General features: G+C 35.6%; 1 protein-coding gene and 1 long non-coding RNA gene across 2 annotated transcripts; both read left to right on the top strand.

The window, feature by feature from the left end:
- Positions 1 to 5,791: 5,791 nt before the first annotated feature.
- Positions 5,792 to 6,616, top strand: LOC110903018. Its single transcript, XM_035982096.1, has 4 exons — positions 5,792 to 5,819; positions 5,934 to 5,993; positions 6,082 to 6,128; positions 6,219 to 6,616. The coding sequence occupies exons 1-4, from the start codon at positions 5,793 to 5,795 to the stop codon at positions 6,538 to 6,540; spliced, it is 456 nt and encodes a 151-aa protein (XP_035837989.1). The 5' UTR covers position 5,792; the 3' UTR covers positions 6,541 to 6,616.
- A 16,915-nt stretch (positions 6,617 to 23,531) lies between these two features.
- On the top strand, positions 23,532 to 24,918 carry LOC110903017. The gene is made up of 3 exons (XR_002571599.2): positions 23,532 to 23,598; positions 23,697 to 23,787; positions 24,091 to 24,918. It is a non-coding gene; the product is annotated as an uncharacterized LOC110903017 (long non-coding RNA).
- The last annotated feature ends 2,637 nt before the right edge of the window (positions 24,919 to 27,555 follow it).

Below are 27,555 nucleotides of genomic sequence, written 5' to 3'. Positions count from 1 at the left end.
TTAAGCTAGGTTAATTTTTTGGGTTTAGTTTATTCATCCGAAATATGTTGGATGAACGGTGTGATGCATATTCTATGTTTGTCATACTGTTGTTTTTTCATTGCTTAACTACACTTTTTGTTTTGTTGCACGAATGTTTGTAGGTAGTTGAAACAACTTATTTTTCCAATAAAAGTTGTCATAAGTTTATGCGGGAAGGAAATAACTACACTTATCTTAGATTTTTTTTAGTATAATTGATGTCAATAAAATTTAAGAGGACATGACATCCAAGTTTGGCAAGTTGATGAAGTTCAAAGAATGTGATTTAAGAAGATAGCAAAAGACGCTCTTCCATTTTTACAAATTTGATTTTGGTGTATATCCTTACCGGTCCCATGCATGAAGCAATGGACGTACGTAAATCCCTCAAAGAAGGAAAATGTAAGAATACATTAACACGTCTTAAACTATGTACTCCAAGCGGAATATTGAATATGCCTAATCCATTAACTCAACTAACTCGAGTATCTACTTGTTTAATTCTAAGATCAAATAAAGAGTTTTTTTTTTCTGCTTAAGTAGGATGAGAAAAGAATCTTAACCTTTCATTTTTCAAATTAATGGTTAAGATGAAAATGTAGGAAAAAAGATGAGTTTAAGGATATCTTTAGAAAATTCTATTTATTGATTTTCTCTCTTCACATGCATATTCCACCCCCATTGTTTAAACGTTCATAACTATTTTATGCGACATTCTTTCATAAAAAAATCACCACAAAATCGAGCGTTTTTTATCTTTAATTTGAGTACCATATCGGTATATAAAATATGACAACTAAAAAAATGTGTTATATTTCTATGTTGGCATTTTTATGCTGAATTTTTGTACTACATTTTTGTGCTATACCTTTTGTGCTGAATTTTTTGTCTTAATTTTTTTGCTGAATTTTTTGGTGATGGGATTTTTTTTGAACGGCTAATTTCTTTAGTCCCCTATCATCTGTGGGACTTGAACCCAAGACCTTCCCCTTTCCAACCTAGGTGTTTTAAAGGCTTTGCCTATCTTGGTGATGGGATAAGGGTTATGACTATTAGGTCATGAGTTCGATTCCAACAAGAGGGGGGGGGGGTTCTAGATTTATTGAGTTTCTTATGAATTGGTGTATAGGCATTATTGCGGCAATATTAAGATGCTTAAGATTTGAGGAGGGTAACATTGTAATTAAATATATCTATATTACTATATAAAAGATTTGAGGAGGGTAACATTGTAATTTACCTTTAGTATTAAGATGCTTAAGATAAATTTTGGGTGATTCTATTCCCACACCCCTTAAATCTTATTTCCACATCCTTTTCACTATATATATATATATATATATATATATAGGCTGGTTATTGTACAAATTGGCTTAACGTACGCTGCGTACGGAATTCAGTCACAACATGCGAAATTTGATTTATAACATGCGACTTCCATTTTTTTCACATGCGATTTCCATTTTTTAACACATGCGATTTCTAGTGGTTTACACACATGTGATTTCATTCTTTATAACATAACGTGCGATTTCAGTTTTTTAAAACACAAGCGATTTTCAATTTCTATAATATGACGTGTGATTTTACCCGAGCGTACGCTGGTACGTTAAGGCATTTTATATGATACACAAACATTAAATATATATATAAAGGAGGGATATGGAAATATTAACACCCAAAATTTTATTGCGTATGTTACCGATACATAGAATGTGTATCCTTCCCATTTAAGCCATTATTTGTTCTTTAGTTTACTCAATTAATGAAAGCATTAAAAACTTGTTCTTTAGTTCACTCAATTAATGAAAGCATTAAATGTATTTACAATAGTCGCTTAGAATTTATTTTAAGAATAATTAATGTTTTTAGAAAGTTATAAAATTGTTAAAATGTTTAGTAAAAAAAAGTGTTAGACCATGTGTAGTGGTAATGCCTCCACTCATGGACGTTGTGTGTCATGTGGTAGTCCAGCAATGGAGTATTATAAGACGTTTTTCTAAAATGGGTGTAGTGGGGATGTGCACATTGTGTTAAAATGGGTGTAATAGAATTAAAAAAAAACCATCAAAAAAATCTTATTGGCCAAACAAAAACCATCGGCTTAGTCATTGGCCAAAAAGAATGAACAAGGGCGTGGAAAAAAGGACGGCAAAACAATTTTTTTTTTTTTTTTTTTTTTGAAAAAAACACCCGGGGGCGGTTGATGGGCGTTAAGAGACGTTTTTCTTTTGGGAAAAAAAACGTTAAAAAACCCTACTACGGGCGGCCTTAAATTTGTTGTTTCACCATAAATAATTTTAGAAACGATAATCATACAGAAATACATTAGTTGAACAGAGAAACTAATTCTACATTAGTTAAAAATTATTCAAAGACAACCGGCTGCAGCGTAACAAAAGGAAAAGGTGTTACACGTCGCGAGTCTACCTACCAGTATTATGGTAAATATTATATTCCCTTATTTAATATCATTATCTATTAAGAAAGAGAGGTGAGAAAAACATACATTCAAGTATATTATCTTAAAATCAATGGGGTGGTGGTCCATTGGCAAAGGCAAAACATTTAAAACACCTAGATGGAGAAGGGAAAGGTCTTGGGTTCAAGTCCCACAGACGACAGGGACTTAAAGAAATTAGCCGTTAAAAAAAACTATATTATCTTAAAATAAAATATCTTGATTGCTGCCTTTACTCCACCTAAACCCTAGAAAGATAGTGACACTCTATAAATACCCCCATTTTCACTATCTCGAAATCATCTGAAAACCACCAGCAGCAGCTTCCTGATGGTCACGATCCACCTTCATCAACCGCCACAATCTTCATCACAATTGCAGGTTGGATCCGAGTTATGGTATCATCACAGGTTGACTGTTCAAAGGATTTCGGGTAACATTATGCTTTTGTTAGTCTTGTTTTCTGATGTTGTCACACCCCCAAATTACCACATAGGGAGTGTCCCTGTTAGGCGTGTGACATACCAATAACGAGCCACCAATTACATTGAACCCATACAAGTTATAAATAAAATCTCCATTATTAATAAAAACATCTTCAACAAGTTTTAAACGAAAATCAATAAGTTCAGCGGAAGCAAATAAAAGAAAACATAATTAACTGTTTCAGTTTAAATGTGTGAAATCAATAAACCCATCACTCGTATCCAATTAGCACGACCCATGACCACTCCAGCCACTTCAGACAGCAAGTTCCAAATCCATATGATCTACGACCTGCGAGCATGCAACAAGTGTATCAGACGACGCTGGTGAGTCCATAGCTTTACTAAAACGTTGGTTACCAAGTGTTCAGTTAGTCCATTGAAGTTAATTCCGAAAGTAATGATGAAAACAATGTTGATAATACCCCAATACAAGACGGCTTCTGATTATTTTGCCCTTTCTCCAATGCTCCTATCAAAGCATTGGTCATGACTAGGTCATTAGTTCAACACCCGTTCTCCCAGATACGGGGTGAGGTTGCCAAACCTAAGTAGCGCTACTAACTAATACCATGTTACCTTCCTGGTAACCAAACAACACGGAGGGACTTTAAGGGTGATAGGAAGAGTATATTATCCAACATTCCCGTTTTTACCCAAAAGACTTATCCCTTCCCAGGATACCCACTGACTGTCCCAACCACCGGGACGCATGCTCAAGAAAGATGAACTCACCTTGGTTTTGCTCGGTTAGACTGACTACGTGTTCAAGTTGCTCAAAATAATCCTAACATGGTTTATCAATAACAATCAGTCTCGCATTCGTATTGATTCACGTATTTTGTCACACGTATTGCTCAAGTAATAAACATCCAAACATGTAACATCACGTATGTCATACAAGCATCCGGTAATAGTATATTTACGATACAAGTTCATGTATTAACACATCACCCGCCCGGTTAGTTTGTTACTTGGATAAGAGTGTGCGGAATTAGATTAACTATGCCATTCTCATTACCCGCACACTAAGCTCGGCCCAACATACAAAGGCCCAAATCAGTGAGACTCCGTTATCTAATTCGGGCCATCTGGGCCGAAGTACAATCACTCGCGGAGTAGGCAGCCCATCGAGGCCCAAGCCCAGTTTACTACTCATAACTCCACAGAAACATCAATCTAGCATTTAAGTTATAACCGGCCCATTTTTACTTCGGTCTAATCCAACATGCCATTCATTTAAGGGTGTGTTTCAATTATTAAAATATGCAGTCTATTCCCTGTTCAACTTACATCTCATGAGTCCCTTACAATAATCATTCAAATCATCATTTTTTTTTTAGAGAACGTAGCATCACTCGGAATCAGTAACACTCCACAATAATTCAAAACAAATCACTTCTCTAGTTTTCATGGATCCTATTTACCATTATTCTAGGTAAAAATATTAGCCCATTAATCTGCATGTTTGAAAATAGTACATTACCATTAACAGTATCATTAGCCTATTATCACATAGCATCCAATATAACATTCCATCATCACTCAAGCATTCATGTTAACACAATAACTTCCAAACCCTATTACCATCAATATCATCGCACAAATATATTTTCAGTTTCTCTTCATTATACTATTCCTAATCGTGGCTTCATGTCATGTTGTTCAGTAAGTCGTACTATTATAACATTCTGCCAAACTCAAACAATTCACTACACAATTCTCCACAAATACATAATAACATTCTATTCGGGATTACGGTTCGAACATGTCATTACTCGATCATAACATCAGTCAAGCAAATACAAACCAAATCACTATCATATATTAACAAATACTTTAAATTATCTTCAGGTCTACTGTTACTTATATATATATATACATGTATATTCACACACGCATACATAATACACCGACTAAGTCAGCTTTGCAAACACATAACCAGTTAAGCATGATGTCTCGTAAACATAGATTCACAAGTCGAACCGAAACCAAGATAACGAAACCTTAACTGGAACTACAGAGTGAGTCGTACTAACCAATTGTGTATCGACCTCGGGACCTGACCTCCGTCAACTGCAGCGAAGAAGAAAAGAGATTGCGGGATGTCGCAGGTTTGCTACGGGTATGGTAGGGTTTGGAGTTGTGAGAACTATGCCGATTACGCTAAATAAATGGTTTCGTATGGAGGTCGGTTTGAATTATGAAGTTTGGTCCGCAAGTTTGGGAGTTTAGTTGAGTAATTATAAAAAAATAACATGCATAACTTACATATTATAACCAACAGATTTGCATAGGTTGGGCTGCACTCAAGGGGTGTAAAGGTATAAATGATGGGGGTTTGGGCCGAACCAAGTTGGGCAGGTGGACGTACAAGTACATGAGGGAGAATTTGGTTTGGCAATTTAATTATGTAATTCATTTATTTATTTATTTATTTATTTATTTATTTATTTATTTTTTATTCCATACATATTAGTAACTAATAAATATATATATATATATATATGACCCACCAACTAACATAGATTTATCATTTTCACGCTAAGGGTTCGGGCCTCAAAATTTTCAAGTTATACGGGTTATATCATGGTTCAAACGATTCGGATAGGTTCGTCGCCAAACGGACTTGGTTTCGACTACAAGTTCGCACACAATAACTAAACAAGTATAAATTCAATTTGTCGAACAAAAATAGATAAGTATATATATATTTAGTTGTAAGGGCGAAACGAACGATTTATATCTCGAAGTTACAGGTTGTCACAGATGTGATATATATATGTTGAATATAAACTTAATAACTTGTTCTGTGTGGCAGCATCATGGAAGCAATTGCACCGACAGAGTTGGTAACTTGAACATCAGATCTATTCTTCATTTGCATCCTGTTGCCTATCTCGTATCATGTCGTTGATCTTGTTCTGATTTACTGTTCTCTAACCGTAGCTTATACTGGTGTTTAGGGTGAAGGGTGTTATCAAGTTGTGCTTGTATCTGCTAAGATCACTTCATCCTCCTCTGAGGTCATTCTTCTGTTTCTGCTCTACTATGTAGCTTATATTGCATAAAAAAGGATGCATTTTTTTAACAGTGTTTTCTTCTTGAAATCAGATAGTTGGCAAAAAGTTAGAACCTAGAGAAAAGGCGTTTAACTTCTGGTAAGTCAAAAGCAGTTTTGTTTTATTAGGTTTTGCTTTTCAATACAAACAAATGCACCTTTTAATTAAGCGTAACCTTAAATTTCACAGCCGTATCTCTACGAGAAGAAGGAAACCAGAGAGAAAAAATCAAAATGGAAATCATGTGGCGTTGGACTCTAATATGCTTGGCAAGTTTGATCATTCGTGGCTCACAACTGTTTTGTTCATTTCTTCTGAAATTACGTTTGAAATATTGATTTTGTTTCTTACAGGTGTTGTTTCTGAGCGTTTGGATCGTGAACCTACCGCTGCAGATGTGTTAATTGCTGCGGCTGATATCGTATTTTCTTTCTGGACCAGAAGAGGCTTCCGCACCTATACCTGGAAGCAGCGTTACACCAATCACCCTGCGGAAATCTGCAAGATCTAGAAATTAAGAAAAGGACGCAATGCTAGAAATCTACTGTTTGTTTTGGTGGTGTAGTGTAGATGGTGGGAAATCTAAATAAATTAGTTTTTTTATTTTTTTAATTATAGGAGTAATTTGGTCATTTAACATTCTAACTGTGTTAGAAATTTGGACTCAAATGGTTAAGAAAAGTGGCTATAGGGACTCAGAGCGTTAAACATTTTAATTTTGGACTCAAGTGGTTTAAAACCACTAAAAATAGAGATTAAAAAGTAATTTACCCTTTTATCTAAGAGACTTTGTGTACTTGTATCTTGTTGATTAAATAAAATTCATGGACATGTTATACTTTGTTTTGCAAATTATTATTGTCATTTTATTAACTTTTTGATTGGGAGGACATGTTTAATATTCCAATTGAACAAGAAGAACTTAGAAGTCGAGTTCCAATTGTGAATTTGGCTAATGAAACTATAGAACCGATTTGTCAAAAAAAAAAAAAAAAAAAAGAACCGATTTGAAATTGGGCAAAATTCAAATAAGAATTTTTGAATCAAATAAAATTTCAAATATTTTATATGCCTTATCCATTAACTCAAGTAACTCGAGAATCTATTTGTCAAACACTTCTAGTTGATGCTATAAAACAGAGATTTGAGTTTAACTAGATTTTTACCCGTCCCGCAAATGGCGGCGTAGAAACACGGTGTAGAAACTTATGTACTTTGATTCTGAATTGTTTTACTATACAATGAAGAACCAAATAAAAATCAGCATAGAAAGGTAAGTAACTCGATTACGATTAGGTTTATTATACGAAGGCATAAAAAGACGACGTTTTATATCCCTTCTAAACCCGAATGTTCAGTATCCGGTTTATAAGCTGTCCATGGTGTACTCATGTCTTCTGCCAGCTCCCAATAGTTGTGATTAGAGTCCTCATCACCTGCCTGCACCACAATCCATGCCTGTCGTGCACCGCCGGTGTCTCCACTTCTTTCTCATGACCCTTCTCTCTCTAAAAGGCGTAAAGAGGAAATAAAACTAAATATTAGATTGTGGTGGGATATAACGTGGCAGAAAAAACAGGTGGAAAGTTAAAGCACACGCGGCAGGCTAAGGAGAGGGTATAAACACAATACGTTAAAATAAAACAAAACAAAGCAAACAAAAAAACACTCAATGCATTGGGTACCAATCAATATGCAACACATTGTTACTAATTCATTGTATACCCTAGATAACACATAATGACACCATTGCCATTGATCAGCACTAGACAACCGCTTTTCCTCAACCTGAACCTTAAAGAGATCAATGGAGGAGCACAACCATTTCTAAATCAGCCACTACCACAACCATCTTCCTAATGGAGGAGTTGGTCTGCTGCCACGATCCGCTTTCCAAATGGGCTGGAAAAAAAATTTAAAAGTGAACTGAGAAACCAATGTAGTGACCTACATGACACAATTCAATAATAGTTTTAAGTATTTCACATGCGATTCAACAAAGACGATTAAAGCACATGAGAGAAGTAGAATTCGTGCCAAATTGCAATTCAACAATAATATTTAGAATCGTGCGATTAAAACAATGGGAAAAACGTTATTGAAGAAGCATAAATGCATAATACCTTTTACCTTGATGCATTCAACAAGAATTCCTAAATCGTTGTCATTGAAAGAAATAATTCTTCCCGTGTTCTAATTTTAGGCCAATTTGTTTTTTCTATCTCAAAATTATTGATTCATCTAATGGTTTCAAGTTATGGTTTAATTTTGTAGTTCTTCAATTAGGATTTTTTTCTTTTCCAAGTCTTTACTCCGAAGTTCTAGTGTGGGTTTGAACATTTATTTATATACCTTAAAACCCTTAATAGAACGTATCCAGTAGAATCTCACTTAGAGCAAAGGTGTTAATAGGGTCTTGTGAGGGTGAGATAAGGCAACGTTTTCTCCTATTTAAGGAGATAAAGAGGTTGCTCGCTAAATAATCAAGATAATATAATATACCTTAGATTACTAAATAATCCAGATAATATATTATATATAACTAGAAGAATCAAACCAACAACCATACATTTGTGGGTAAACTACATTAGGTCAAAGCAAAAGAGTAATGAGACAAGAAATAAAGTACACTCCCTTTAAAACGTCTACACATTAAGACAACGTTAATGCAAACAAAAACAAACGGATACGAATAGCAAAGGCGTCCAGATAAATCTAATAAGATATGTACAATTATTTGATATACGATCGAGGTGATGATGATATATCACCCTTAGCTAGGTTAATTTTTTTGGGGTTTAGTTTATTCATTCGAAATTATGTTGTCGTTATAGTTATAACGATGAACGGTGTGATGCATATTCTATGTTTGTCGTAATGTTTTTTCATTGCTTAACTACCCTTTCTGTCTTGTTGCGCGAACGTTTGTAAGTAGTTGAAACAACTTATTTTTCCAATAAAAGTAGTCATAAGTTTATGCGGAAAGGAAATAACTACACTTATCTTAGAATTTTTTTAAGTATAATCAATGTCTACAAAATTTAAGAGGACATGACATCCAAGTTTGGCAAGTTGAGGAAGTTCAAAGAAATTTGATTTTGGTGTATATCCTTACCGGTCCCATGCATGCATGATGCAATGGACGTACGTAAATCCCTAGAAGAAGGAAAATGTAAGAATACATTAACACGTCTTAAACTATGTACTCCAATCGAAATATTGAATATGCCTAATCCATTAACTCAACTAACTCGAGAATCTACTTGTTCAATTTTAGAGTAAACTGCCATTTTGGTCCCTGTGGTTTGGTCACTTTTTTCCACTTTAGTCCAAAACTCAAACTTTTTGCATCTGTGTCCCTGTGGTTTCAGTTTTATTGCCATTTTGGTCCAAAAATGAAATCAGATCATATTTGTCTTATAAAATCCTGCTATTTTGTCATTTTCCACAGGTGCAAAATGATCATTTCTTTTTTATAAATAAATACCATATTTTATAAGACAAATATGACCTCATTTGCCCCTCAGAAAAATGACAAAATTACAGGATTTTATAAGACAAATATGACCTGTTTTCATTTTTGGACCAAAATGGCAATAAAACTGAAACCACAAGGACCCAGATGCAAAAAGTTTGAGTTTTGGACTAAAATGGCAAAAGTGATCAAACCACAGAGACCAAAATGACAGTTTACTCTTAATTTAAGATCAAATAAAAAGTTTTTTTTTTTTTTTTTTTTTTTTGCTTAAATAGGATGAGAAAGAATTTTACCGTTTCATTTTTCATATTAATGGTTAAGATGAAAATGTAGAAAAAAATAGGAGTTTAAGGATATCTTCGAAAAATCATATTTATTGAATATCTCTTTCCACATGCATATTGCACCCTAATGTTCATAAAGTTTTTATGCGATATTATTTTTTCATAAAAAAATCACCAATCGAGCTTTTTTATCTTTAATTTGAGTACCATATCGCTATATAAAATATAACCCCAAAAAAATGTGTTATATTTCTATGTTGGCATTTTTTATGCTGATTTTTTGTACTACATTTTTGTGCTATACCTTTTGTGCTGAATTTTTTGTCTTAATTTTTTTTGCTGAATTTTTTGAGCTTAATTTTTTTACTAGGTTTTTTTTGTGTTATATATTTTATACTATATTTTTTTGTGCTATATTTTTTGTACTTGATTTTTTATGTTAGATTTTTTTGTACTGATTTTTTTTGTTGTATTTTTTGAGAAAACACAAGGGTGGCACATGTCATCTTTACACTCCTACTTAAAAGGACCAGAAATGTTTTAGCACCAAAGTGCTCTTTCTTCTTTCTTATAAGAAGTGCCGCATGTTATCATCAAAATCTTTCTTATCTTACTTAGAAATAACCCACTTTTTCGTAGATCATTCCCCTTAGTTGACACTATGAAAGAGAGTGCTTTGGGCTAGAGGTATATGATACTCTTCCAAATTCTTTAAATCAAATTTGTAACGGATTTTGGATTTTAAGTTTTAAATGCAATTCCGAATTTTAATTTTCTTCTACAAATATATTATATTATATTATATTATATTATATTATATTATATTATATTATATTATATTATATTATATTATATTATATTATATTATATTATATTATATTATATTATATTATATTATATTATATTATATTATATTATATTATATTATATTATATTATATTATATTATATTATATTATATTATATTATATTATATTATATTATATTATATTATATTATATTATATTATATTATATTTGTATGTATCTACGTGTGTAATTGATTTATAACCTTTCCCTTTATTGGAATGAATAAATTTGTACAAATTTCAAATTCAAATCAATTTTTAATCAAATTCAGATCTAAATTTTTAAAGTTTCATTAACTTGGATTTCTTGAGTATCTAGAAATTTGATTAATTGAACTCTCTTACTTTTAACAACAAATGGTGTCCATAAAAAATATACCATATAAAAATGGCATGGTAATTTCATTGACAAACTCAAAAACAAATAAACTGAATTTTAGTGTTACTAACGGATTTTAGGGTATTGGATTAACTTGTTGATCGGGATAACAACGTCGGTAATTAATCGAGTTAGGTGACGTAGGAGTGCCGTAACACGAACGTTATTCGGGCCTTGTTTTTAATTATTAATTTTCTAATTAATAATTGTTTGGGATTAATTATAGATGGCTTTATCTATGTCTAATCAGATAAATCATTCCGTATAACCCGCAAATAGGTTTATAGTTCTCATACGATTCAGATATTAATCTAGGTTTCATCACAATTTTGCAATTTCAATTCGGGCTCCAGGTTTGTTTAATTTCTTCTAATTACTTGTTATAGACCAATTATACATGAGGATTTTACCCTCATTAGTACCTAATTTCTTGATTATTAGTTTGATTCTTTTCACACATGAGGATTTTGTATCAAGCTCAATTATATTTTCCACATACATGTTTATATTTTCCATCGTACAAGAGTTAGCTCGACCAGTTGGCACCTTTCGATATCCATCTGTTTACCCACAAGAAGCAATTACCTCTTAACAATTTGATCCTTAATTGCTAGTCTACGTTAAACTCAATAGAGTAGCATTATGTAACGTACTCATAAATCCATAATAACATAGATCACCATCTTATTGAAAATCCATAATAACATAGATCACCATCTTGCTAGCTTCAGTTGTTATTTTCATATCTACCTTGTATGTAACCTCAATGTTATTTTCATATCACCATCTTATTGAAAATCCATAATAACATAGATCACCATCTTGCTAGCTTCAATTGTTATTTCATATCTACCTTGTATGTAACCTTAATATTAAACTATATTACTTCATCCCTTCATTAGTACATATCTCCATCATCATTGTCATACCCAGTAAATTCTACCAATAGCAAAGCTAAGGTAGACTCAGAGAAGGGTAAGATGTAGACAGCCTTACCTCTACCCCATAAGAATGAGAGGCTGCTTCCAATAGTAGTTTTGCATCAAGCCTTGGACATAAGGCACATAACACTCAACAATTGGAACAAAAGCTAATTAGTGCATGTACCCCCTGTCTTTCGGCTATCAACGCCACCACATGATGCATGATTAACCGCCCCTCGCTTTTTAAAGTTATTTTCACGAAATTAGTAAAACAACGTTAAAATTAGTGCACTTTCACTTTTGCCTCCCGAGGGCCCACACACATGTACATTATATGTGCATACCGCATGCGGGACGTATCATTAGTACATATCTCAAGTGTCCATATTAGTACACTAATTTCCCAACAATCATTAATCAAACCATTATATATATAATTTTTTGAAGATGTAAATTTTATCAACAAGAGTTATGAAGCACTCATCTTCGCCCATAGGATTTACCATGTTTTGCTTTCTTTCCATTGACAAACAAACTCTAACAAATATGCTAACTTAAAAATCCAACATCACTCGCTTAGCATATGGGTCAAGATTATTTCAACATACATCTTCATACACTACAAGAAAACGTACCGATGACGCCGTGCAATAGCGACGACGACATCACCAGTCGCCCCTATTGCACCACGTCGTTGCTATTGGCGTCACTGGTAATAGGTCGATCCATGTGATGTACTAAACATTAACTCTTGACCCTTGATGAAAACATGATCCAAGGGCTGTATTCTTCCCAAACAAACAAACACACACTTCATATTCAAATCCACTTCTTTATCCTTAAAACAAACCCAACAGTCACCGAACCATCTTCAATGGAGCATCACCGTAGCATCACCAGAGCATCATCCGTCACCGGAGCATCACCAGAGCACCATTCGTCACCGGTAGGGCTGCAAACGAACCGAACGAACACGAACAAGTCCTTGTTCGTGTTCGTTTGTTAAGAAATATATGTGTTCACGAACTATTCACAAACTGTTCACGAACGCTTACCGAACAAGATTTTATGTTCGTGTTTGTTTCTTAAGGAAATGAACTTGTTCGTGTTCGTTTGTGTTTGTTTGTTAATTTTAGGCAACGAATGAAAACGAACGATGATGAACACAATTGAGCGCAAACTAATGTTCATGAACATAAATGGTAACAAATGAACACAAAAAAAAAACGTTCATGAACAAAATATATAATACATTGACACTTATTAAATATTTTATTTGTTGGAATTTTGAAGTATTTAAATAAAATGTAGAGTTAATTGCCCGGATGGTCCTTGTGGTTTCATGTTTTTTTTACGTTTAGTCCCCACCTTTTGAAAATAGCCGGTATGCTCCCAATGGTTTGTTATTTTGTTACTTGGATAGTCCCCAAAGTAGAGTAAATGTTGGGGGACTATCCGAGTAACAAACTGACAAACCATAGGGAGCATACATGCTAGTTTCAAAATGTGGGGACTAAACGTGAAAAAACGTGAAACCACAGGGACCATCCGGGCAATTAACTCTAAAATATAAAAGCAAAAAACACTAATGAACTATCGATATAACAACCCGAACGTAAACCGACACCCTCATAAATTTTTTTCCGACACCCTAATATATCTTAAAATGTCCCAATATGTATTATAATATATCCCGTATGTGAAAAGCAAGCCCGAAATACGTTATAGTATTAAAATAAATTAAAAACAATAAATATTAAGTTGAGACGGGCCGCGTAGACCCACCCCACATCTTACGCGGGCCGTATGAAGAGGTAAACCGGATTCCTTTGATTTCTTTAAGTTGAAGCGGGCCGCGTAATAGTTCTCGATAGTTAACGCGTGCCGCGAGTGACCTAAGTTGTGGCGCAGCCCTGAGCTGACACGTGTCGATATCGTGTCGAACCTAGTAGATGACCGGGCCAAGCTATTGTGTTGACCAAGGTTGACGCGGGCCGCGTAAACCTGGCCTGTGTTTTACGCGGGCCGCCTGGAAGTCAGATTTCACAACTATAAATAGAACGCATCAGTTTTCGATTTCCGTCGTTCACAATTCAATTCTCAAATCACAATTTTTGTAGGAACTTATTATACCCGGGTATTATACCCCCTAAATAGCGAGGTTCTGCTACGATTTAAGTATTATAACCCCTGGAGACGTATTAGATACGCTGCCCGATTGATCTAGGGTTCCGTAACGACTGTCGTGGTTCTGTCCGACGTAGTCGTTGGAATGCCGTCTCGGGGAGGGTATTACTAATGTTAAAATGGGTTATTATACTAACACACGTGCATTTGTGTAATTTATAGATTATTCCCAGGAAATCCTTACTGAAAACCCTAAAACAACAATGTGAGTTGATCCACCTTTTGTAAACCTTTTTGTTTACTGTTTTTACAAAACCTCACTAAATTAAATATATAAAAAGCAGTTATTGAGTATTTGTAAAGAATACAATTATAGTGGGTATGTTGGGGTTTTGTATACAAAATTGGTTACTGGCGTGGTAACATCCCATAAGTTGAGTATGACCGTACCACTGATGTTAATTGTGATGTCTTGGAAACAAATGTAATTGCGGATGTGCCCTCAATACTGCAAATTGGTTAAACTAGGATTCACTCACCAGTATTTCCCACTGACAAAATGTTTTTGAAACGCATTTCAGGTAACAAAATGTGAAAGCCAAATAGAAGCCAGCTGGACAGCACTGAAGGCTTGGAAAAGTGGCAATAAAGTTACCTAAAAAGAAATAGATGTTTTTCTTAAATAAAATAGGGTGTACCCCTATGAAATTATATGTACTGAAAAGTTGGGTTTTACCCATGTGTTTAATGTTATAAAATGTGGTGGTTTACTCTGATAACATATTTCCTAACTACGGTCTTGATGAAAATTTCCGCTGCCAAATTGAATAAATAAACGTGATACCACCGAAACTGGCTCGCGGCCGCCCATTCCCGGGGATTTGGGATCGGGGGCTGTGACAGAAGGTGGTATCAGAGCTATGCCACCGATTCAGCCACAGAAGTGTTCTGCTGACATCAAAATTAAAAGTGTTAGGAAATTACGGAAATACGTGCATAATTGTATTTTCTTGTTATGTGTTATCAGACTATCTCTTAGTTTACAGTATGAGCGACCAAGGACCATCTGACGCGTACCGTCAATTGTCTGGTTCGCCTAGGAGCGAAGGCACCTCCTCTTCTTAGCCTGCCCTCTCAGGGTACTCTGCTGATACGGAAGAAGGAATCTTTGTGTTTAAGGCTCAGTCTGAAGAGACATTTCCTCAGAAAAAGAGGGGATGGTTCAGTAGGGGAGCACAGGAGCGTAGGAAACGTATGAAAAAGTTGCAGGAACAGCGAGTGTTAGCCGCAGCTAAAAGAGAAATCGATGCCTATGCCCAGGATATGCTCAATAGGGGTATAGCCAATATCCACATTTTAGCAACCACTGCAGCTGACCTAAACCTGGAGCAAATGCTAGCACCCCAACCACAACCACCAATTCTTGATCAACCCATGGAGCTAGAAAACCCTGAAAACCAAATAGAAATGCCTGATTACAACCCGGAGGAGATACCTAGGGTACCTGCACCAAATCCCCTAGACCCAAACGACTACGACCCCTAGTGGGACGATGTTAGGGACTATGTGCAACAAAACCCGATACAGGAAAATGTGCCAATACCTAACTTAGGAGCCTACCTAGGGTTAGATCCTCAAGATCCCTATAACGTTAGTGATGCATACATTAGGGAGATCTTAGAGAATCCCTACCCGTACCAGGCCCCTATCCCTCCGTACCAGCAACCCGCACCCCAGATTCCAAACCCAGTCCTAGAACCTGCACCCCCAATGAGTGCAGAAAACGTACAAGAACTTAGGACTTTCGGTGAGGAAATTTTAGAAAGCAGTGAGAGAATGCGACAGGTGGGAGAGCGTCTCGTATGGAAATACGACGAACGCAATATGGATTTTTGGATGAATCCATATCAGTAAATGTGATGGTGGAAACGGTAGTAGTAATAATAATAATAATAACATAATAATAATATATGTGTGTATGTGTTAGAGAAAAAAGAAAAAAAAAAACTACGGATGCATACTATTAGTATTGTAGCTTTACATTTCAGCCGGTATTGTAATTTTAATTTCAGTACTGGTGTGTAACGATGCATACTATATGAATAGAGTAAAAGTCGCAATGCTCGACGCTTTTGACTAAAAGTGCGTGTCATGTGATTGGCTATATTCAAATATTATTTGTGATATTAATATTTGGTAAATGTTTAAAATTCAGATGGCCGACAAGGGAAATCAAGATTATCTAAATAACGATAACCAGAGTAACAATAACGTGGTTAATGAGAATCCAAACAATGGAAACCAAATGGATAATAGTGCCATTCAACACATAGTGGCACAAGTAATTATAGATGCAATGCCATTTATTATTCAAACAGTTCAAGAAGCGAATAATAAAAGTAAGCATAGCAGTAAGCGACCAAGTGAACCGGAACACAGCGTGAACAATGGACTCGTACTTCAAGCGCCCATTCCCAAAAGAAGAAGAACCATGCCATATGGTTGTTCTTATAAAGAATTCTGGTCCTGTAAACCAATAGAATTCTCGGGTAATGAAGGACCTATTGCAGCTCTACGCTGGATAGAGAAAACTGAGGCTGTTCTGAAAATAAGCAAGTGTGCTGAAGAAGATAGGATAATGTTTGCTTATAATTTATTTAAGAATGCAGATCTAGAATGGTGGAACACTATCCTTCAGTCAAGAGGAAGTGATAGAGTTTATAGCATGGAATGGGAGGAATTCAAAAATATGGTGGAAAGAAAGTTCTGCCCTCCCAATGAAAAGGAACAGATAGCAAATAAATTCTGAATCTTAGAATGACCGGGGTAGATAGTAAGGGTTATACTACTACATTCTTTGAATATGCTAGGATAGTACCAACCCTTGCATCACCTGAGCCGGTATTAATTTCCCGTTACATCTGGGGATTAATTGGAGAAATTAGACATGTAGTCAAGGCAGCTAGACCCCAAACCATAGAAGAAGCTATAGAACTAGCCAATACCTTGACTGATGAACTGGTACGAACTAGAGAATCCTAAAAATGCTAGAGCATTAATTGGAGAAATTAGACATGTAGTCTCGGGGAGGGTATTACTAATGTTAAAATGGGTTATTATACTAACACACGTGCATTTGTGTAATTTATAGATTATTCCCAGGAAATACTTACTGAAAACCCTAAAACAGCAATGTGAGTTGATCCACCTTTTGTAAACCTTTTTGTTACTGTTTTTACAAAACCTCACTAAATTAAATATATAAAAAGCAGTTATTGAGTATTTGTAAAGAATACAATTATAGTGGGTATGTTGGGGTTTTGTATACAAAATTGGTTACTGGCGTGGTAACATCCCATAAGTTGAGTATGACCGTACCACTGATGTTAATTGTGATGTCTTGGAACCAAATGTAATTACGGATGTGCCCTCAATACTGCAAATTGGTTAAATAGGATTCACTCACCAGTATTTCCCACTCACAAAATGTTTTTAAAACGCATTTCAGGTAACAAAATGTGAAAGCTAAATAGAAGCCAGCTGGACAGCACTGAAGGCTTGGAAAAGTGGCAATAAAGTTACCTAAAAAGAAATAGATGTTTTTCTGAAATAAAATAGGGTGTACCCCTATGAAATTATATGTACTGAAAAGTTGGGTTTTACCCATGTGTTTAATGTTATAAAATGTGGTGGTTTACTCTGATAACATATTTCCTAACTACGGTCCTGATGAAAATTTTCGCTGCCAAATTGAATAAATAAACGTGATACCACCAAAACTGGCTCGCGGCCGCCCATTCCCGGGGATTTGGGATCGGGGGCTGTGACAATCGAACACAAACGAACACGTTACCGAACGTTCAGGAACATAAATGAACGAACATGCCCTCTGTTCATGTTTGTTCATATAACTAAACGAACGGAATTTCTTGTTTGTGTTCGTTTGTTTACGAACACAAACGAACTTCCCGCCGAACAGTTTACGAACTGTTCACCGAACGTTTGGTTCGTTTGCAGCCCTAGTCACCGGAGCTTCTTCTTCATCACCAGAGCATCTTCTTCATCACTAGAGCACCATTCGTCCGGAGCTTCTTCTTCATCACCGGAGCATCGTCTTCATATCTAGAACATCTTCTCCGGAAGCCACCGTTGACGAACACTATCAGACACAGAGCATCTTCTTCGTCATCAAAGTATCTTCCCCGTCCACCACTATAACGACGAAAAGCACAAGTTCCGGCCAGTTTTGCAGTTGTATGTAAAAAATGTGTAGCTTTGTAGTTTTCTGTAAATATCGTCTTTATTCATGTATTGATTGGATATACGATATTTGAATGAAAATATGATTCTTCTTTGTCTTCAATCTTTGTTTAATCTTTGTTTGATCTTTTGGAAAACCAGTTTATAAGTTCCCTAAAGTTTGTTATCTGCAATTCCGTCTTAAGACTTATTACCAGCGACCTGTCAAACTCGTCTCCGGTGAAGTTTCAGGCAAAACTTCGGCTAAAGCATTAGTAGCAACATCTCGCCGCTATTGAGTCAACCTTTTAGCGGCGACAGGTACCAATAGCGGCGACATATTGGGCAATACTGGTGACCCTTTAGCGGCGACATAAGGGGGTCTTTAGCGACGACATCTGTCGCCCCTATTGCCCCGTTTTCTTGTAGTGATATATATACATGCACCACATGAATTTTTATTCATTTCATTTACCGTGGCCTAGTTATAAGATTTCTTCTATGGAGTTTGTATTCAATTTAGTAACAATTTCTTTTTTGCGGCATTTTATCGAACATCTAATATAGGCATCAACATATCTACTACTTAGATATCATCTTTTATTTGATCTAAATTTTCAGTTGAGAATTTAACCAAGTAGACTATAGGACATGAAAGCTATATATCACATAGGTCTCAATATCACATGTGTACGTGTACGGCGCTTTATGAATTTCCAATTAAGTTAGATGAACTTTTGATTCGTAATGTTAAAGGTGTTTAGCATCAAAGAGTTTCCAAAGACAACAAGTCGAGTAAACGTCCACACTTTTTCATTCTAGATTTTTTGATCTCGTCTATTACTTTTCTATTTTGTTCCTCCGCCAAGAAATATTAATATTAAGTAACATTAATTTTAAGAGAGCTAGATTAAATCTAAACCTCTTCAATTTCCTAGCATAATAAAAAAAGTTTAATTGTTTTTCTCATCCTATTTCTGAAATATTTAATTAATAAGTAACAAGTTATAAAATATTTGCCATTAATACCTATACCTGAAAGAAATGAAAATTGTTTGAGCCCATGTATCTATGGGTCATTGATGTAAACCCTAGAAGATACAAAATGACACTATTGCCCTTGACAAACCCTAGACAACGTACCGTTTTTCATCCACCTGACCAACCATATCAATGGCATGCCACCCTATAAATACCCTCCATTCACCATTCTATATTCATCCCCCAACACAACCACCTTCTTAATGGAGGAGCAGATCCACTCTCATGTTCTCACCCATCTGCATCCCAATTGCAGGTTGGATAAGAATTTTCTGACTTACGATATCATCACTTGCTGGCTGTTTATAGAATTTCGGGTAAATACTTTTGTGCTTGTAAATGTTTTTCTTTATTATGCATGCTGTTCCATTATTATATATGATATCATCAAGGAGCTATTCTGAATTTTTACTAGCCACTAAAGTCATTGGACTTGTTGATTTGCATATTGATTTAGGAACTGGCGGGGTAGCAAGAGGAAAAGGACAGGTGTTTTTATATATGGATTTCGAGTCCTTTCTCTTTTGGCGTTCTGTAGTTTAAAACTAAACTTGTGTTGCCAATGAGGTGGTGGTGGAGAGGTAAGGGTGAGTCTTGTGTTGTAAGAGACCCAAGTTCGATTCCTGCCCTCCCCATTATTTTCTGCGGCACCTGGCAATGTTGGGAGACTTGGCGAATAGGTAGAGATCGCTAGTTCGATCCTTGAACTGAGCGGGTTTTACCTCACCGCACTGTCGTGCCTTCGGGCGAGTGTTCACGGGTTTCGATCCTAGGTGAGGGTTTTCCCCAGTTCGGAGGCGAGTGTATCCCGATGTGGTGAATTTCGCCAAAAGACCATTTGAAGGATTCGTTAGCCGTTCAAAAAACTAAACTTGTGTTGCAGTTGATGTGATCATATTTGAGGTCATGTGTTCTAGCTATCTTGAAAGATTCGCTTGGTTGTGAATCTATTATCTATATTAAAACAAAACACTTTGGTGCCACTTGGCATTTGCTTAGGTTGCTTGATGACACGTGGCATCTCATCCTCTCCTCTTTTTTTCCTTTGAGTGGCAAATTATTTCTTCCTTCCTACGCTCTTTTTGTTTTTGAAACCGCCAGAATTTTGGAAACTAATCAATTCTCTCAATCAATTTCAATTGAAATCATTATCCACCCAAACCCTAAATCATTCTTTCAACGGTTTCTCTCTGGCTTCACTCTACATCCTCTTCAAATTAAACTTGGATCCATGGATTATTTTCAATGAAGAATCTACCTAATGTTGGTAATCATATTCAAAGATTTTCTTTTTCTTCTTCATCTAATTGTCGCAAGCCCTAATCGCGAACACTTCTTTCAATTTTGGTGTTAGATTTTTGGTTTTTGGAGGCTGAATTGTGATTTTGTTATTGTAAACCGTAAATTATCTTAATTAGGGTTTCATTTGAACGTGTTTTCTTAATCTTAATTAGATTAATACTGATTCGTTTTATAGTGAATCGGGGATTCTTCCATCATTTTCTTGATTTGATTATCCTTAACTTGATATGCTTTAGGTTGATTTCGTGATTTATATCTTACAATATTTATGAACTAAACCCTATATCTGTTTATTGAAAGTGAAATATAATTTTAATCTATATTTTTTGAAGCTGAATGTTTGATTTTGTTTTTGTGAACAGTAAGTTATTATCATTAAGATGAAATTCATGGTTGATATAGAACTTTGGATCCTATATGCTTTCTATCCATATGTTGTTGTTGAGGAAGATTCAGGCGCTGGTGTTAGAGGCAAGAGTATGTTCATATCCATATACAGCAAAGAAATGGTAGGAAAAGCTTAACAGCAGTTCAGGGTATGAAAAAGGGAAATCTTGGGGAAAGGGAGGTTCTTAAATGCTTTAGGGTTGCCAATAGCCTGGTAATTGCGCTTCTATTTAATCCCATTTCAGTTTTATCAGCATTGTTAATGCCTGATCTTTACTTCTGAAAACTCTAATCGAAATGTTACAGGTGAAGAGTACCATGTGTTAAGTCTCATGCATTAAACTCGATGCATTCGTGGATTTTCTAGATGTAGCAGATTATTGGTCTATGCTCAGTTTACGGAGGCAACCTTTAATTGATACGTCTGATTAGGGAAAAAGGAATTTATTCAATATATTTAGATTTGTGGTTAGAATGTCAGATTTATTCTCTCTTTGCTTGTCGTAATTTATGTTATATTTTGCAGCATAGAGTTGCTCAAGAAGCTATCTTATATAAAGACGAACAAATAAGGGAGACTCAAGCATGGATTGCAAGAGCTCAGGAGATGGATGCTTTGCAGTCAAGTACAAATCACTCATTGCAAGCTGAACTGCGAGAACGCACAGAACAATACAATCATCTCTGGATTGGTTGCCAAAGACAGGTTTGTTAACATATCAAAGCATTAACTACAGTTCATAATCGGATAGTTATTGCTGTTTGATTATTTCACACAAATGTTGGCTATGGTTATTGGCTTATTGCTAAATAATCACTATTAGATAGAGGGGCCAGTTTTGACAAATTTTACTTATACAAAATAGGTGTTTGTAAGGATGAGAAGCTGGAGGTATGTAAATTTTTTTTTTGATTATTTTAAAGCAAATTTATTTGCAAGGTATCCACACTTTAACGGTTGTTTTTTAATCATTAGAGGAAAAGGAAAGCACTTTAAGAGGATTGGATCTTATTGATTGGCAATGAACATACCTACCATTACTTCTATGATGATCTTTGTAACCTTTTCATGCACAAACTTGCAGCCCAACACCATTGCTCGCACCATTCACGTCTGCTGTTGATCGAGCTCTGTTTTTTTCGATTTGGTGATTCGGGCCCTGTATGAAATCCTAACAAAATGCATAGCAGCCGAAGGTAATAGTAAGATCACTATTGGTTTAGTTTATTGATTGTTAATTAGCCAAAGGTAACTTACTAATTGTTTAAAATTGAGGTATTTTTCATCTTGCTTTTATTTTGTTTTCTTAAGCCGTTTTTACGTCATCAACACTTGGTAGCGTAATAGAACTATTACACTTTGTGCTTCAGTTTACGACATTGGTTTCGTTGTTTTCAATAATGCAACAGTTCCCACACACGTCTGAACGACCTTGCAACTTTAGTTATCGGGAAACACGTATCAAAGTTTCGCAACCTTCATCGCCAACAGAGTATTTGAAGCCACTGATAACAGTACCATACCATCAATGATAGTGATTTACAAAAGATGTTGTGACCCGTTTTCAACCTGAATCCATATTGGCCAGAATGATCCACAGTTAGTTGTTATTCGCATATTTCTCAAGCTAAGCTGACCTTTAAACATATCAGGGTTTTTGTCAGCCAAAAAACTCTAGCATTTAGTGGTAGCTTGTGGCTACGGTTGTGCGGTGGCTGAATCGGGTGGTGATCGGCGGCTTATTCATAGCCGTGAATGGTGACATATAGCTGCCGTTCTGGTCAGTTTTTGGCTGAAGCCGTGAACACATTTCGCTTAACTGATCGTGCCTTGACCAGGTGAGCGGTTTAATATGTTTGATTTTTAAAATTTTGAAAAATATGTTGTGTCATAAGTTAAATAGTTCTGGTATAATATGAAAAATTTTAAAAGAGCAAAAAGCAATGAGTATCATGTTTTTAATTTAAACGTAAGTATTTTACATAGATCTCTACTCTTTGTTGTAAATTTGTAATTTTAGTGTATTAACATGCAAAAAAAAGTAAAATAAATAAAAACTTTTGGACTAAACATGGCAGGTTCATGTGCGGACACAAGTGAGAAAAATGCAATATTTAACTATAGGAGGAAGTATCTACCCACTCAGCAGGAATGCAAGTATATTTAACATGACCTGTTTAATTACTCGCGTCGAAAAACTTAACCCTAACCCATGACCCACATTACCAGTCTTGATGTGTCAAATGGGTTTGTAGGTACCTTCTTTGCCATCTTAATACCTTATGTTTGTAATATCACAGAGTGAATGCCAACAACAAGTATGTGAGATTCTGAGAGCAACTCCTGAAGCTTCATCTGCGGATGCTGCTGTTCAAACTGCTAGACTTGCAAACAAGATTCCTTCAAAAGACAAGAGGCAAGCTACTATTGGTTAATCTTCCTTTGTAAATACTATGAGAGAATATTAAATAATATATATTCTCATTTGTGGTTGCAGGGACAAGTCCGAAGATGGTCGTGCATTTTCCGTTCGCTTCACTGATGCTACAGTTTCTAGCCAGGGTACGCACGAGTTACGACTTCCCTTTGCCTTAATAGTTTCTAATTTACTAAATTTTCCCTGAATTTATCTTTTGTTTGATTGTTTTAACTAACGTCAGGTGTTGATTTGATTCATCAAGGATGAAATAAGAAAGGTCAAAGTGTCAAAAGGGGAGTTCAAAATTCATGCAATCTACAGATCCCGTCCAGGTTTTGTACTCCCTAAGTTATATTTATTTATTTCAATTTAGTTGGTCAATTTAGTCTCACCATTTCATGTTCATCTCGTTGATTGGACAATATCTATTCATTGATTTCATAACTTACAGTCTCACATACTTGCATTTGTTATAGTCAAGTGATGTTCTACCAATTGTATGGATATCAACTGTTTCCTATTCTCTTTGTTTTAGTGTTGGTTTGAGTTTGCTACATACATAGTGTATGTCAGATTGATAACAAGGTTTTCTTTTTACTATTAATTTTATGGATATAAATTGTTTATTATCATAGCATTGCCTCTGTTGATGAACCTGCACATGCTTTGCTGTATCTGCACTCTGATCTACCGGATTCACTTTTTATGGTTGCGCATTGTTCCCTGCGTGCTGTGGCTCGTGATCGTAAGTAACAAACATACTATAATGTTTTCATATTCTTTGCATGTAATAATAGTTGTCAATAGCAATCGCTACGGTCGCTATAGCAAATATTCGAACCCTATTCAAATCGGTTTGGTTCACAAAGCGGTATCCAAAAACTGGTATTTAAACTTTTTTTGTGGGTTGGGTTGAAACCGGTTCGGGTGACGAGAGGGGGAACCGGAATACAAACTGGCGGTTTGGGTTCGGTTGAAACCGATTTGGTAGGCAAATTGGGCCGGTTACGAGAGGACGAACTGGTTTAGCTCGAACTTGGTAAAGTGTCAACATATACATTTGTACAGTGTAGACAAAGAATTTGGTCAACAGGTCAACATATTTTGGTAGTGTATAGCCTTTCTAAATTGACCTTACACACGACTTGGTAAATTGCCAATTTTGACCCAATAGTTTGAATTTGGACTTTAAAAAAGAAGTGATGGGCTGCTTTGGGTTAACATAATACTTAAGTGGGTTGAAATGGGTATATTATATAAATAAAAGATTAACGAAATGATGAACAAAATTGCACGGTGGGTACCCTGAAAAACAAACTGGTTTCCAAAGTAAGATTCAATTCGATTATCAAAACTCATATGTTAAAGAAGTTCGAATTCAAATCATCTTATCTGAAGATTTGTACTGCGTAATTTGAGGTAAATATCAATTATTTGTCGTGAAATCACTAATTTTTGGGTTAGTTTGTTAGGGAATTGATGATTTTAGGGTTAATTTGTCATGAAATCAAGTTACCTTTTCATTCTAACGTTTTGTTTGGTGCTTTAATATTTGGTCCAGAAGGTATCTATCCGGCGACCCTTAGACGTGACGCCTAAGTTTGGAAAGGCCTAGAACAAAAATGATGATCTACCTGGGGATTCAATGCCAGTAGATATTATATATTTGTGTTAAGCCACCCGCGAAAATCGCGGGATCTTAGGCTAGTATGCTTATAAAGTAGAATACTATGTGTTTTGTTGTATATATGTATTTTATTTTGTATTATGAGACATTAATTATCATTTAATGTGAAAATTAATAATTCTGATTTTTTTTAAATACCTAAAATCCACCACGTATTTACACATAGCTTCTTGGTTTATTTGCTTTAAATACATTTCACAAAACAAAAAAATAATTTTTAGGCATTCATCCTACTGGTTTGTCCCATGCTATAACACGTAGGTTCAGGGCCGGCTTAACTGTTTTGGTGGCCCAAAGCAAAATAAAAATTTGAGGCCCTACGTCTTTAAAGAATGAATATTATAAATCAATAATTTTAAGATTATTTAACAAATTATTTAATAAACCAAGAGTAGTAAGGTTCTTATTTGATGTGATGAATTTCAACATTAATGAAAATAGAGCTGAAGTTTGTTCTGATTCCGACCATGAAAAAAAGAAAAGAAAATGATTAAAAAAACAAATAGTGAAATAAAAACGTATCAAAAACAAAAAAGCAACTAAGTCAGACTCAAACTCTAATCTATTTAGATTTCACAAATGAGTTTACCACTGGACCACTATACACTTTTTATTTAAAGGCATTATTTATCTATACATATAACATTTGTTTCTTAAAATGGAGGCCCATTCAAACTGGAGGCCCAAAGCCTCTGCTTTAGTTTAAGGGCCCTTGGGCCGGCCCTGGGTTCGTTCCTCATAAGTATTTTTTGTATTATTTTTTGTTTTTTGGATTTTCAACTGTAAATAAAAACTAAAAAGTAGTAATAAATAAAAAAAAATTAAAGTAACTGTAAAAGCCTAAACCACAGGACAAATTTATAGAAAAAAATAAAAGTTTTGTGCATTAAACAATAAAGAATTTTCGACAAAAAGAATCAGCGACCAAAAATAAAATGTTATGAATTAAATTTTATAAGGGTGTAAGGGGCACCTTCGGTGACCCCATTCGGTGACCTCATTCACCTAAGGGGAACACCGCCGCCATCACTTAGGTGAGTGGTTTGGGAGAGTGAAATCGGTGGGGATTCACCGAAGAGAGGGAGGAGAGAGGGAGGAGAGAGGGAGGAGAGAGAGAGGAGTGGACCAATGAGAAGTTTTTTTTTTTTTAATAAAAAACCAAGTCACCTAAGAGGGGAGTGCCGCCATCAATTTAGGGTGTCAGGGGAGTTTAAGAGGGGAGTTGACGTGGCACACGAGGATTGGTTATGCGTAAGAGAGGGGACTCCCCTCTTAGGGGAGTGCCCCTTACACCCTAACTAAATTTTCTGCATTAAACTAAATTTTCCTTCAACAATGATCTTGATTTCCTTTTTCTTGTATTTATTGGTACCATACTTATTATACTCTTTTCTCAAAGTTGATTGGGTAGGAGTATAATATGTATGGTACCTATAAATACAAGAGTTCACATTAGTTTAGGGTTACACCAAAGTAACCAACACCATCACCTCCGCCACCCTCCCCGCGCCGACAGAACTCACTGCTGCCTACCATGCCGCCGCCCAGCTGCTAGACCTTGTCGCCACCCTCCGGGCTGCCGAACCCTACGATGGCCACCCATACGCTGCCGCATTGCCCTTCACTTCTTACCAGGTTTGACCGTGAAGTGTTCTCGGGTCTCGCATTTGGGTATTTGGGTTTCAAGATCCATGTCAAGTTGTTGATTCAGGATCGCTGTTCGTGAACAAACGTCAACTTGCGAGACGGTTTGCTGGATCAAAGTGTGAATGTTGGGTTTTCGAAAACCCCTTATGGTTGTGTTTGTTTTAATGGTTGTAATTGGATCACTAGAATGGGTTAGTTGGTTTTAGCATACATGCTTCCGAGTCGAATTGAACCGAACCGAACCGAGCCACATCCACACAAAACTGTATCAACATGTGCGAAGGAAATAACAATGCTTACCTTTGTATTTTTTTTATCATAATCGATATCTACAAAATTTAAGGAGACATGACATCAAAGTTTTGCAAGTTGATGAAGTTTAAAGGAGTTGATTTAAGAAGATGGCAAGAGGATGCACTTTCTTTTTACAGATTTGATTGGGGTGTATATCCTTACCGGTCCCAAGCATGAAGCAATGGACGTACGTAAAACTCTCAAAGCCATCCAAAGAAGGAAAACGTAAGAATACTTTGACACGTCTTAAACTATGTCTCATCAAAATGTTAGATCAACTAGGTAGTTCGCATCACCATACATGGAAACACTTTGTATGTGTACATGTCGCTTTATGGATTTCTTATTAATTTAATGGAACTTTTAATGTTAAAGGTGTTAAACATAAAACGGTTTCCAAGTTGTCTTCACAAGCCGGACAACAAGTGGAGTGAGTAAACATTCACACTTTTTCATTATAGATTGCCTCAAA

This window comes from Helianthus annuus, chromosome 13, assembly GCF_002127325.2.
Source record: "Helianthus annuus cultivar XRQ/B chromosome 13, HanXRQr2.0-SUNRISE, whole genome shotgun sequence".
Classification (NCBI taxonomy): Eukaryota; Viridiplantae; Streptophyta; class Magnoliopsida; order Asterales; family Asteraceae; genus Helianthus; species Helianthus annuus.
The sequence above is the reverse complement of the archived record's forward strand: the minus strand, read 5'-3'. Positions and strand labels throughout refer to the sequence as shown.